Source organism: Opisthorchis viverrini (assembly GCF_000715545.1).
Source record: "Opisthorchis viverrini unplaced genomic scaffold opera_v5_232, whole genome shotgun sequence".
Lineage (NCBI taxonomy): Eukaryota > Metazoa > Platyhelminthes > Trematoda > Opisthorchiida > Opisthorchiidae > Opisthorchis > Opisthorchis viverrini.
In genome coordinates, this window is record NW_008751891.1 from 573,250 (window position 1) to 587,251 (window position 14,002).

The following is a 14,002-nucleotide window of genomic DNA, read 5'->3' on the forward strand; positions in this document are numbered from 1 at the left end:
GGAAGTGATCGTCACGCCAATCTACAAAACTGGTGACCGACTATCGCCCGACAGCTACAGGCCTAGCACCCTCACTAGCGTACCGTGCAAGATTGTGGAACGCATTCTGAAGCGGGTCATCTTAAATCACCTCATTACCAGCAACTTGATATCCCTAGTCCAAAAGGTATTCCTCCCAAACCATTCTCTTGTGACGAACATGCTCGTATCTATGGACAGCTTAACCCAAGCTAAGGGCGAAGGACTGATATCGGATGCCATGTTTTTCGACTTCTCAAAGGCATTCGATCGAGTTCCTCATATGCCGCTGCCCGAGGCTTATGGGATTCAAGGTGAAAATCTACGCTGGATTAAGACGTTCCTATCAGGCAGAATATTCCGAGTGAGAGTAGGCTTGAAATACTCTTCTCCGGCGCCGGTCTCCATTGGAGTTCTTCATGGCTCTGTTTTGGGACCACTTCTGTTTCTGATCTACTTCAACAACCTTCCAGACGTGCTTTCAAATCCATGTCCACTTTTTGCGGACGACTGTACATTTTGTAGTTCCAACGCCAGCGCCCTCCAAATCGATGTGGACGCTGCACAGCAGTGGTTGTAGGACTGGCACCTTCCCCTGACTGACGAAAAGTGCGTCCGTATGTCGTTCGTGGTGCGTGGTGATAATGAACTAGAAGACATTACAAGGGTAGATACCAAAAGAGATTTGGGTATCTGGCTCTCTTCAAACATGTCCTTCTCACAGCACCATGAAAAATTAGCTGAAAGGCATTCGCCGTTCTAGGAATGATTCGGCGCACCTTCCTCCGCATTACTCGCATGGACTTCCGGATACTCTATGGGCCCACGTCGGACCGCTTCTTGAATATGCTAACCAATTTGTCCACTCAGGACTCAACCCTCATTGGACGTGTCCAACGGCTTGCCACGAAAATGGCTGGCGGTCTTAAATTCGTGAACTATGAAACTCGTTTAGCAGTGTTTGACTTCCTTGCCCTGGGGATGGTCGCTTCTGAGGAGTCCTAAAACTTACTTATGCCCCGTTCGAACAAGGTTTGGTCAACAGGTTTTTCGCTGTTCGCCCAACAAATACGTGGTGGGGACATGGAAGAAGATTTTCAGACTCAGCTCATACTTTTACTAAGCAACAACGCAACCGAATTGCATCAACCGTGTTGATGGCGCCAGTATCCCGTATATCTAGCTTGGAGTTACTGCACACTTCAGTAGGCATAGTAGCTAGATGTTTAACACGGATTTCAACAATGACGCATCGCTGCCAGCACAACAAATGGGAACACATCCTAATCAACGTACACACAATCACACGTACACGCGCACGGAGCTGACACAACCGCACATAATAGTCACATCTGACCTCCAACTGATCACGGGAACACACCAATCAGATGACAGGGTAATGTGCCGTATTTGACACGTATTGAATGAAACTGTTTGTAGAAGTCCTTGGGAAAGGTTGCACACGGCAAACGAAACGTCGGATTACACTATCTTACTCCACTACGCTGTGTTTTAACCACAAAACTTCCATTCTGCAGAGAGGAGCTCGCCCATACATAGACCCGACAAAAGGACGCAGATAAGGACCGCGACCGCTACGTTCAGGATAAGGTCGCCCGGCCGATGAACATTCGTCACAGTATGTGTCAACGGCAGACCAGTTACCCTCTAACTTGATACAGGTTCTGACCTCAGTCTGACTTCAAAACGAACCTGGGACGTAATTGGGAGGCCACCAGTGGAGCACAGAAGGCGCCGTTCGTAATACATTTAGTGGAAGCCTCAAGCTGACCTGGCAGTCGAACTACTCCGTAGCGTTCACTAGGATTCAACTCAATAGTGCTTGCCACCTCACGAACTACGCAGGCCTTGATGTATTGAGTCTGGGTTGGTTTAAAGCGCTTCAACTCTTGGATTAACGCCTTGTTGACGTTTGTAACAAAACAACTTAAGGTATGAAGCAGATTAGGAAACGCTTGGGTGATGTTCATCCTGCTCGGCTTCCATGATATGGACCTCGTGATCCCCACTTCGTCTGTTTGGACACGCTGCAAGATATGGCTGCCGACTGATGTCAGTGACGAGCTTGTCAGTTTCTACCCAGATTGCCTGAATGATTGTCTGGAGGTGTGGGTACCTCGGAATGGTTGTAATAAGTTAGCGGTACGTTGCTACCTTACCCGCCTTTATTCTTTTCTTCACAATAAGGCTTTCAAATAAATGTTGGTTGTACGGCAGCATCGGTGTTAAACACTGATGTCACGCTTCCAATGACGGTGATGGTACTGTAGCGCCCTTTCGGTGCCTAGCTGCCAACTGGTGGAAGGATGCACGAGGGCTGGAATACTGCCATGTGGCTTAATTCTAGACAGGAGTAGTTCATATTTTGAGGCTAGTTTCGAAACAGCTCCTTAACCACTGAGCTATGTGGAGCTCTGAAAGGACTCGAACATTTTCGGTAGTAGGGGGGGCGTACAGTTACGCAACACCTCAGGAGGAATGCCATATGAACCGGACTGCTTACATGTGTTCAGTGCACTGGCCGTAATCCCTCTTGATATTGTATAGCGCGGGAAATCGAGTCGAAGTGTAGGCTAATCTTTTGCAGCATTGAATGTGGAAGGTGAGAATTGGACTAGAGAGCTGAACAAATGTCTCCGCTTTTTCAAGCAGAGTTGTTTTGGAACTTTCGGAATCCAAGGCAACAAAAAAGGACAAAATGGAACTAACTGCTTTGATCGAACTTCAAAGTGTTTGACCACCGTTTGCCGCCGACAATGATTGGAAAGCCCTCCCAGTGATTCTTTTAAGCTTTATCGACCGCATACACTTAGGGGGTTCATGGGGCAATGTAGTACATCGTACGACGTTCTTCATCCCATACCCAATTGGGCTTGATTAAACCATCCTGATGGGATTGCCTCCCCGGCTTGAAGAATGGAATAAATTAGCGCACATAAGCAGAGAGTGTACTTCTGAGTTTTTCAGCGGGAACTATGAGATCCACTGCTTGCCGAGAATAAGCGGAAACCAGTCACCTAAACATGTGGCGGAGCAAGACGGATAACAAAGATCTAAAGGATTGGGTGGACGTAACCGGATGATTTTTAGACGAAAACTTGATCCAAAGTCTGATTACCACCGTCGCCGCTGTCGTCAGGAATTCGGGTTGGGGATGAGACAAACTTAGTGCGGGTGTTGGTGACTAAAAAAAGCATCCACCCTTATGACCTGTGGCTTCCTGTTGGAAGAAAACAGGAGCCGATTCTTGTTGGCTAGTTTAAAGTCACGGGAATTGCAAACTGCCGTTTCGTCCAGCTGAAGTGTCTTTCAGCAGTTGATGTTTATTGAAGGGAGAGGAGAGGACACATTGTAGCTATTTATTCATCTTTCCATAGTCGGAATTTGAGTTCAGGTCAACAGAATTAGATATCAGGAGCACGAAATTCGAAGGCAGAGATTGGCGAGTTTGAATAAGAAAAGTAGGTTCAGGCACATATTCCGACCTCACAACAAGAGCCGTGGAATAGTATTTAGTTTGGAAATCGAAGGTAACCAAAGTCACATGCGCAGTAGTATCATAATTTTCCTTCACTCATTTGCAGCAAATGCTTCTGCTGTTTGCGTCATTTTTTGCATTTATTATCATCCCATTTTTTCTTCCTTGATCTAACTTATACAGTCAGTTGGTGATAGTCGGAACCACAACATAGGGTCCAAAGCCGGGCCGAGGATCTAAGTCGGGGTCACAGGATGTCCCCTCACCTATTCATACCCAACCAACAGCACACCTCACTCTCTTCCGGCTCTTGTGACAGTTGATCGATGAAACTTCCTAATCCGGTGGTCTGCTCTGCGGCAGTGGGCTGCTTGATTTGCCTTTATGCTTTGCACGTTGAATTCGCTCATGAAGCGGACCCGAACTATCGTGCTCTGTGTGACATTTCTGAGACAATGAGCTGTTCTAAGGTGCTCACTTCACCGTGAGTTATCCGCTTCTCGATCATGATGATGAGCTTTATCACTAGATATTCCAAAGCGTTTGGAATCCGAAACCTACCAATGAGTAACTGGCTAAAACAAAGGAATCCTGTTTATGGGCTCGCATTCTATCTAATACTGATGCTTTTGGGTAGGTTGCATCAATTCGGATTGACTTATTTTGCAGAACTCAGTTCCAGTCGGTTCGCTCTTCATCTGGCATTTGTTCTGACTTGTCTTTCTTGCATAACTTCATGCTATCTGGGCTATTTGCTCATTTACGTGCTGCATGATCTTTGTCTCGTTTGTATCGCATCCTATATTGTCAATACCGTCCTATGGGTAATCTACCTGACTCGCTATTGTCCCTCTCACTCAGTTGATGTACCGAAAAAGATCCTTTGAAATATACCTACAGAATATATTCTTTGAACTCTTCTCTAATAACGAGTGTATCAGATGCCAGTTTGGTCATTTGTATCTTTATTTCAGCCCAGACATCATGTTGTGGCACTTGACTGCAGCGTTCCTTTACTTGGAAATGTTCAGTGTGTTTCTTCTCATCATACCCTTGTTCTCTTCGCGCAGGTAAGCTCTTAGTCACGTGCTCCGGCGTAATTCCGCCGTTTGTTCATTTAGTTGGGCTAAGTTTTTCAAAACCGGATGGGTCCAGAAGTTGGCTGCGTTCTCCACCTACTATTTCAATTTCTTTCTCGTACTTTTGGGACTCGTTTTGTTGGGTGAGTTTTCTTGTTTTTTTCTCATTACGAAGCAAAATCACACGCTATTCGATTGATGCTACATTGTAAATATTTTGCTTGTGCTCGTCAAGTGATCAGTTTATTTGTCTAAGCCTTTTCGGTTGCCCTCTAGACAACAATGAACGCCTGTCAGAATGTCTTCGTTTTGTTCGTTCTTCGATCTGCCCAAAGACCACAACTGATGTGGCGGATATAGGAGCTTTGATTCCGAGGGATAATCTATAATAATAATTATTAATATAATAGTAAGAAATATAATCTAGTCTCAAAATGCGCCACACTTGCATGTCGAGCTTTCGCCAGATGCCTCTGTAAAACGCCAGATTTTTCCGCACTCTAAAACCAAAATTGATGTTTGTTAAATTCATCTGAAGTCTGTCTTTATACTGTGGTTTTGGTCTTCCTCCGCCTCGCAGACCATTCTTCAATTGACAACGGTTTAGGAATGCGACCCGATGCTATGCGTTTCACGTGATTTTACTCGCGTAGCTGGTTGTGACTCGATTTTCTATAGCTTTGAGTGTCTTTGAGTACTTGAACAGCTTGAATATCCAGCTCCAGTCCGAATAATGTTTCTATGTAATGTTCCGCAGATGAAACTCATCCAGGTGTCAGATATAACGTCGATATGACGTCCATGTCTCGCTACCGTATGATGGTTTAGGCGGAAGGGTAGAACGGCACATTGTGATTTTCATGTCCACTGGAAAGCGGTGATTTCCCCAGACATATTTTGAATTCTTCTATTTGTTTTCGATATCTGAGTTGAAACTTTCGTCGATCGTCTGGTCGGTTGTCAGCGTGTTGCGGAGGTAGCAGAAATGCGTTCGACACACCATTTCATTCACTTTTGCTACATTTCGATTCTCTCCAAGAACGGGTTGATAGGAAGCAGCTCAGACAGAATACCTAGGACGCGAATGTTGTCGTGGGCCGATGCCACTCTCTTTCAGAATCTGCAAGCCGAGTTCAGCCAAAAATAACACCGACTTTCGTGTCATGTGGCGTTCATCCGGCTAGGAAATGCTTTAATCTGAACAGCTGACCATCCAGACGGTACTGGACAGCCACGGCAGCTGAATAAAGCTGATGCCATAGCGCAGGCTTGTTCCACCACCGTGTCACTTTTGAATTGTACGGATGTATTTCCACAAGCGGTGACATTAGCCCTCATCCAAGAATTGACAAGGTTGACAAATTCGTTTGGGTAGTTCATCTTCCAAATGCTCTTCTGTTTACCGGATCAAAAGCCATTGTGATGTCAACGAGCAATGCGTTTAAAGTACAATAATATAATATCATATATACTGTTAGATGGGGGCGAGACGACTCAATGGTTAGAGCGCGGACTTACTGGTTGGAAGGTCCGTGGTTCGAACCCGGCTTCTGCTTCTCGACTTCTTCTGCTTTGGCTTGGGCAACATGGCAGGATCCCAGCCCCCGTGCCTACTTCCAGTGGCATGGCAGCTACGCACCGAAAGGGTGTTACAACTGAATGATTATAAAACATTTGGTTCCACTGTTCCACCAGGGTGGCCTTATCCAAAGCGCCCATGTTTATTCGATTCGCCGGATTACGGCCATAACCACGGAGTGGGATGATTCCACAGTGCTTTTCTGCCTTCGGCTGGTTTGCTTTCTCTTTGTATAAGATCACTTTGGTGACATCCTTGTAGTCTTGTGCTACATCGTCCCGTGTTCTACACGTAAGATGGAGAAATTCACATTACACCAAATTTCAGCAGCCCAGTGCGTTATCTATCGTTTTGGTAGACCTTTCCGTTTTGTATTTGCGAACTCACTTCTTGTATTTCGTTCAACTTTGGACAATCATCCAAATCGTTCTCAGTATGTCACGGTGTTATTCATTTGATCCCATTCGGCTGTTGACGAGTTATTGGGCAGTGTGGAGGAGTGGGTCAGCGTGACGCACACCTTCGCTCGTACCGAAGAATGACTCGTGTTGAATTGAGCAGCGTGCATCCTTTTGGTAAGGAGGATTCGTTTGGAGTCTGATTTCTAGGTATTTACATGGTCTGTGTCCATTCTTCGGGTGGGCCGCTGAAGTCTATTCTACGGGAAAAAGATGTTGGTGGCCTTCGTTCACTAATCCAATTACAAAAAGCTCTAATATCCATTTCCAAGTTTCGGAGACCTGATCAACTCGATCACTGAAATCCCTAATTTGATGTTAGAATAAAATATAGCAACTATTTTCGAGCGACGTTTGACATCTAAGTGAAAACCAGTATCTTTCTTCCAAATGGGTTGCTGTGGGTCCACATGTCTTCCGTCACGAAGAGATTGGACCTTACTGTGGTGTGGCGGTTAGTGTACCTCGGGGACCCGCTGTGCTATACTGGGGGGTGTCCGCGCGACACTCACAGAGTCTCTCATACCAGGTTGGTCCATGGGTAGAGTTCTGACGAACACAGTCTCCCGGTCCTCCAGGTTGGGAGTTGGAACATGTATGGCGAGGTGTTCCGTAAAAATGGTAATGTATTTGCATTTCCACCCCAACACCGCTGCCTTGCGGTTACGCTTTTGAGCCAAAGGCTTTGGTTGAGGACCCTAATCGTCCTCCTGTCTAGGTGTGGGCGCCCTGGCAGTATCCCAGCCCTCGTACAACACGGCAGTGAAGCGTCAGTGCCAACACTGATGTTGCTGTCTTTGATGATGATGATGTCTTCACAAACGCAGTAGAACGCCCTCCACCCTGAGACTTCCATTCGAAGTGTCCATTCTTGGATTGATGCAGCTTGGTTCACCGGTTATAATTTCATGTAAATCTGTGTTTCCGTCAACTGTGCCTGGAAGAAGATGCATCCATCTCCAACTTCGAAGTGTTTTTCTTGTTATGTGAGCTTGTCTTGATCAGCCTCGACAATAAGTACTCTCCATCTTATCCAGTAGAGTTCTGTTGTTCATGGCTTAGGTGGTGCTCCCCTGTAAACAAGATGCCTTTGTGTTTATTCATGGTTTCGAAGGTTGGTTCGTTTCCAGTTGGCCTAACCGCGCCATAATGCAATTGCTTATACCATGATGTGGCAAGATCTGGCCACTGGTTTATTTCTGTCGGAATCAATCTGAGGCCAAACTGTAGGATGCTTCATTTTTCCAAACGACACAGATCTGCCTGGTCCAACCGTGTCTGTGTGAAAGCCAAAATGCCATTTTCCATTTGTGCTTCTTGAAATGCCGCACTATTGCTGGAAGTTCTTTGTCTTTCTTATCTTGTTACAGAGGCCCTTCGTCAGGTGATGAACCAGCGAAGTGCCTATGAAACTCTTAAGTCACATCCTAGCGAACTCCGACCGGAGACAGAATCGCTCTATCTGATGCGCATGTTTCGAGCACAACGCAATTTGTACATTGCCGGCTTTGCACTGTTTATGTGGTTGTAAGTATCGTCGTTTTCCTCAGTCATTGTTTTTTATTCTTGCAGTTAATCTGGGCTAGGCACAACTATTTCCGCGTATTAATTTTTCCCCGTAAAGTGTGATTTTTGAATCTCTTCATTGGTTCGTTTAGACTTTTCTTATCCCTCACATCCCTTAATCTTTTGTCGCATGGATTCACATAACCAGGCGGCATCCTATTGATTCTTAGGGTTCTGCATTCGTGTTTCCGTGGCTTGGGCTTCGTTTTTAAACTTGCTACCATCACTTTCGCTTGATGCTCGGTGTGATTTTCGAATCTCTTCATTGGTTCGTTTAGGCTTTTCTTATCTCTCACATCCCTTAATCTTTTGTCTCATGGATTAACATAACCAGGCGGCATCCTATTGATTTTTAGGGTTCTGAATTCGTGTTTGCGCGGCTTGGGCTTCGTTTTTACACTTGCTACCATCACTTTCGCTTGATGCTCGTAGCAACCCTTGTCTGACTGTGTGCTTCCAGGGTCAAGCGTATTTCGGACTAGCCACACCATAATATATCCTGTATGGAAAATAATGGCCTTCTTGAGGTTTCACATCTTTTCTCCCGTTTTTTTTCCAGCGTGTTCCGCCGCCTGATTCGCCTCATCTCCGAACATGCACAAATGTCTGCAAGTCAAGAGGCCTCACTCAAACAAGCCAAAAATGCCAGCGCAGTGGCTGAACAGATGCTGAGCTCGAAGGGTAATGGGGAAGTGAGTTATATGGGTTACATTAGAGGGGTCACAAGAGGGCGCGGCTAAGTAGAACTTTCTAACTCACCTACAAAATCGGCTACTCTTGTGCTTGGTTGATAGTTTAGGCCACTTAAAAGGATGTCTGGGTTGGAATTACTTCAGTCTGTTATTGTTTTATTGGGGTCCATTGACATTCAGTTATTTCCTATTGCTGAGTGTGGAGGCGGGATGGCCCAAGTGGTTAGAGCGCGCAATTACTGACCGGAAGGTCCGTGGTTCGAATGCAACCTCTGCCTCTCGAATTCCTCTGTCTAGGCTTGGGCGACCTGACAGCATCCCAACCCCCGTGCCTCCTTCTTGTGGCATGGCAGTTAGGCACCGAAAGGGTGCTACAGCTGAATGATTTATTTGTTTATTTACTGTTGAGTGTGCCTCTCTCCGTAGTCAATGTTGACCCCATAACTTGAAATGAACTACACGATATTTTCAAGGCCCAGTTATCACTGCTTGCAGTTGTGTACTGCCATTGAATGTCGGCGCCTAAACCCTAATCTGATGACATATATAGTTCGTTTCCAACGCTGTAGTCAAAAGTTGTTCACTTTCGATGATCTGGCCTCGTTTGGTACCCTGGGTTTTAACACGGCGCCTGGTGTGAAGTAGTACACTGTGTTCTTCCTGGCTGTAGACCACGAAGAAGAGCACTCCCTTTTGGGCCTCCCCCCACATTGTTTGGGGCAGCCAAGGGGACGACCGAATACACTCGGTGGTTAGCGCTAGTCTAGGATGTGCCTACTGAGTGGTGCGAGCAACCAAATGCCCGTTAGCATGCACTGTGGAGCTCAAACGTTCCTTCGTACCTATTTGAGGAGGCGATTTTGGGCTACAGTTGCGTTTGCTGATGGTCACTCCCCGATCCGATTCTCTGCGCATTACATCGGCATGAGGTGGACTCAGCGCAAACCAAATGGGGGGCATCACTTAATGTGCGCGCGTATCCATCCGGTTAGTTCGATGTGACGGGCCAATCCGGAAACGGGTACCAGCTCACCCTGCTAGTCATCGTGTTGATTCTGGGCTACATTACATCCCAGAACGATTACATTTGATCAAATAAGTTCGATTATCCAACATGGACCATTATAACCTTTTGTAATTTGTAAATAAGTAATAATGTTGGAACCCACCCAGCCGCTCACTGATGATGTCTCATGATAAGTGACGAAACGTTTGCGAAGTTCGATGATCAGGTCAACAGCGACCTGATCTACAACATATTGACCAAAGAGTTTTCCAGCAAAAAACGACTGTTCCAGTGATTGAAAATTCAATAGGTAAGACTGGTCATTGGAGTACCTGTAGGTTGTATGTTCTATAATTATTTCACCGTTTACGGTTCACAGGGCCCGCAATGTAATCACTCCAGTATGATTTCACAGCAGTTTGGACCACTGAGATCTGGAGTACAGAGTGAGCAAGCAAACAGAATGCACCTTCCGCACCGAATTTGTGCGCATTTTTGGCAAATAAACTCCAAATGTAAAGCGAGTTCACTGTGTTAGACATGTCTTGATCAAGCTTCTTCCCATAACTGGCTTTAGTTACGGTCGTGTGAATGTCATGTGGATATCCTCTGTTTACGGCTGGCTCTGTTTAGACTGACTGAAGCCTACCTAGAAATCAGTCCGGCGAGGTCTGTTGTCTCCTTGCTGGATCGTCGGTGAGGTTTGGATTAGGTAGGGTATCAGGACGGTTTCCGATCTGCCATTAGAACATCCAATACAGTCTGTCTCCATCGAGCAGCTTAGGTTCAACCTACGTCGTTATGCGCCATTTTAGCTGACACCAATCACGTTTTGTTAGGACTGAATCGATCTCTTTCATATCGTCGGATGAACTTTCTGCGCCGGAAACGATCGTAATTTTATTATTTAGAAAGAAAGAAAGCGTTCAACTGTAGCATCCTTCCGGCGCCTAGTTGCCATGCCACCCGAAGGAAGCACCAGGGCTGGGATACTGCCAGGTTGCCCAAACCTATACAGGGGAGGTGGGATTCGAACCACGGACCTTACGGTCAGTACACTCGCGCTCTAACCACTCGGGCCATCTCGCCCACCACGGTTGTGTAATTTGACAATTACTGGGGGCGAGATGGACCAAGTGGTTAGAGCGCTAATTTACTGAACGGAAGGTCCGTGGTTCGAACCCGACCGCTGCCTCTCGACTTTCTCTGTCTAGGCTTGGACGACCTGGTAGTATCCCAGCTCTCGTGCCTTCTTCGTGTGGCATGGTAGCTAGGCACCGAAAGGGGTGCTACACTGAAAGATTTCTATGTCTTTACTGGACATTTGTTTCCTATTTATTCATCTCCGTTCTCGCCTATTTTTTGAAAATTTGACGGAGAAATTATTGAAAACACTTCCATCAAACCACAACCCCCATCATCATCATCAAAGTTTAAAACCATAGACTATTTCAGTAGTCCCTCGATTATTCTCTTAATTCAACCGTTTCACGTTCTTCACTGTTCCTGGTCGACACGTGACTTTTTTGTATGTTTCGTTTGCTCTAACTATTCCACCTTTGTAGTCTGAAATCGTCAAGCGTTTAAAGGCTGAGCTCGAAGATCTGAAGCAAAAACTACAAGAGGAAGAGGAATGTAAGTTTTATCAAAATTCCTAGTCTCTTTTCGCACAACAGTGGGATTATTTTTCCAAGGACCGTTTAGGTATTGTGTTGTATTTCTCGCTAGCAGCTTTTACACTGTGCGCACTGGATTGTTTCGGTCACTTCCACTCGTACCGAAACTGCAGTTTGCGTTATCCAACGTACACTCTCTGAAATTTAACAATAAGCCTGACAAGTACAATTTGAACGCTTCCGACATTTTCTTGTTGCCACGTGCGAGTTGGAACACAGTTATATCCACCACCTATATATGTTCCTCTTTTTGTTGAATACACCTACATTATTGATAGTGTGAGAAGATTTGGGAATTTCAGTCGATATTTCGTCTCGTAAATTAACCCAATCTACGCGGAAAACCAGTTGAGCACTGTACAGCTGCTCCCTGTTCATTTGAAATCGTCTGTAGCGCTCATCTCACGAAATCCCAGCTATTTGAAATCGTCTGTAGGGCTCATCTCACGAAATCCCAGAGAGTCTCGAACGCGCCACCTTGAACTCTCAGCCGCCTGGCCACGAGTGGCCGGTCAGCAACGTGAGTAACTCTCACTGAGACGAGTTATACCGACACTCATTCTTTAATCACCGAAATCACATCACGTGGTCATGTGACTCATGACTGGCTTCTCGAGTGGATTCTAATGGCGCTTCACACCGATCTGTCATTTTGAGGACATGACACTTCCTCATTTAAGGAAGCATAATCCTTCAGTCATGGAAATCACATCGCGTGTATTGAATGCCTGTCCAAGCGCGAGTTGATCACGCTGCTTCTCAGCCACTCGTGACCAAACCGCTAAGATTTCAGACTACTAACCGGAAGGTGGCATGTTCGAGATTTCGCGAGATGCGCGTGGAAGGTGGCATGTTCGAGACTCTGAAATTTCGTGAGATGCGCGTTTCTGACGATTCCCAATAAACCTGTTTCCAGTCAATGTTTTCCGTGGACATGCAATGTAGTGAGGATCGAGGTGTTTGACTCTAAGGTCGGCGAGCATTAAAATGGTGACGTTGAAAGCTTGTGGACGGGCAAACATGCGCTGAACGTATACTATATCGGTGCGTTCTGCAGCTTACGTGAACTGCAGTTTATTCTGACACCACGGTCTTTGGGGGAAATGAGAATGATCGTCTGATCAGTTCTGAACTTCTTTTACGCAGTCGGCAGTTTCCGACAGGGGCGAAGGCTAGTCAACTGAGCTTTCTACTTCGACAGCAGTTGAGATCCTTTGTAACACAATTAACGGATCCAACTTTCATTGATACACACTTATCGTATTGGCGTGGTGAACAGGTTACCTTGGGAGGCCGACATTGAACTTGCAGTCACAAGATTGCTGAAGAGCTTTATAAAAATTCGATTTTCCATTATGACCTGTTTGTATAAAGGGTAAAGCAGATAGTTCATAGTCCTCAGATTGCTTTCTGCATGGTTCTTAGTTTTCTGCCGTAGAACCTGGTGACATTCTGTGCTATAGCAGTCGTTTCTTTCTAGGAATTTCTATGTATGGGTACATAAATGGTCGTCTATCTGAAGACCAGAAAACAAATAGCCCTACTAAGGATTCCATCGGGAATTACGCTTTAAAGTCTGCCTCCAAGGCGCCTGTCACCTGTCCTGCGTAAGTTTATAAGCATTCATTGAGTTAACGGCGTTTGGACCCGGATCAACCGCCATGCAAGAATCACAGCGTGGTTCACGTGATGTGTGTCTCTAAAGCGAGGTATTCCAAAGGGTTGCAACAAAGAATCATCAAGGGAAGTTGGACATGGTTGGAGTCCCGGAGATTCGTATCCCGTTAGCTTATCGGTCTCGTTTCTCAAACATCCAGTTCGATTTGTGATGCTCGTGATATCAACTTGCATGCAAGGCGTGTTTGTCATTGTGGAAAAAAACATCCGCTTGCATTTTCACATGCTGCTGTCCGTCTGTGGATTGCAGTCCTTAAGTACGTGTGTGTAAACAACCACTGGTGACCAGAGGATGGTATCCACACACACACACACACACACACACACACACACACACACTCGGTGTTTCAGTTTGTGCACTTCTGTCAGCGTCGGTTTATCAGGTGCTACTTGATTTCGGTAGGCTTGGGTGCAACTTTTATTATTCCTGTCTGTCTTATCATTTTGAAATGTAGTCCGTGATGGCTGACCATATTGTGCAGTTGCGTCGATAACACGTCTGGCACTCAAATAAGCAGATAATGTACCCAACAGGTACCAATCCGGTTCAAGAATTCACGGACTGAGCCTACCTGATGAGCTTTCCATGGGCAGACCTAGTGAAAGGAAGAAGGCCTTCGTTGCGAAGTTGTTTATTAGAAAATGCCAACTGACCGGTTACAGACTATTGGACAGGGAAGCAAAACTCTAATGTGTATCTTATTCACAAAAACTCTTCTCTTGAACGCGTCTTCCTGAACTTTCCTGCCTGG

The 14,002-nt window shown here is 45.8% G+C and overlaps 1 protein-coding gene across 1 annotated transcript in view; it reads left to right on the forward strand.

Moving 5' to 3' along the window:
• Nucleotides 1–3,843: 3,843 nt before the first annotated feature.
• The window catches only part of T265_08759 (hypothetical protein), a gene marked incomplete at both ends in the record, with an annotated part of 14,755 nt that continues 4,596 nt past the window's right edge, over nucleotides 3,844–14,002 (forward strand). Inside the window, 6 exons of the mRNA XM_009174648.1 lie at nucleotides 3,844–4,001; nucleotides 4,459–4,587; nucleotides 4,639–4,739; nucleotides 8,004–8,160; nucleotides 8,759–8,891; nucleotides 11,463–11,532. Coding sequence (XP_009172912.1) covers nucleotides 3,844–4,001; nucleotides 4,459–4,587; nucleotides 4,639–4,739; nucleotides 8,004–8,160; nucleotides 8,759–8,891; nucleotides 11,463–11,532 — 748 coding nt within the window. The remainder of the gene's footprint in view (nucleotides 4,002–4,458; nucleotides 4,588–4,638; nucleotides 4,740–8,003; nucleotides 8,161–8,758; nucleotides 8,892–11,462; nucleotides 11,533–14,002) is intronic.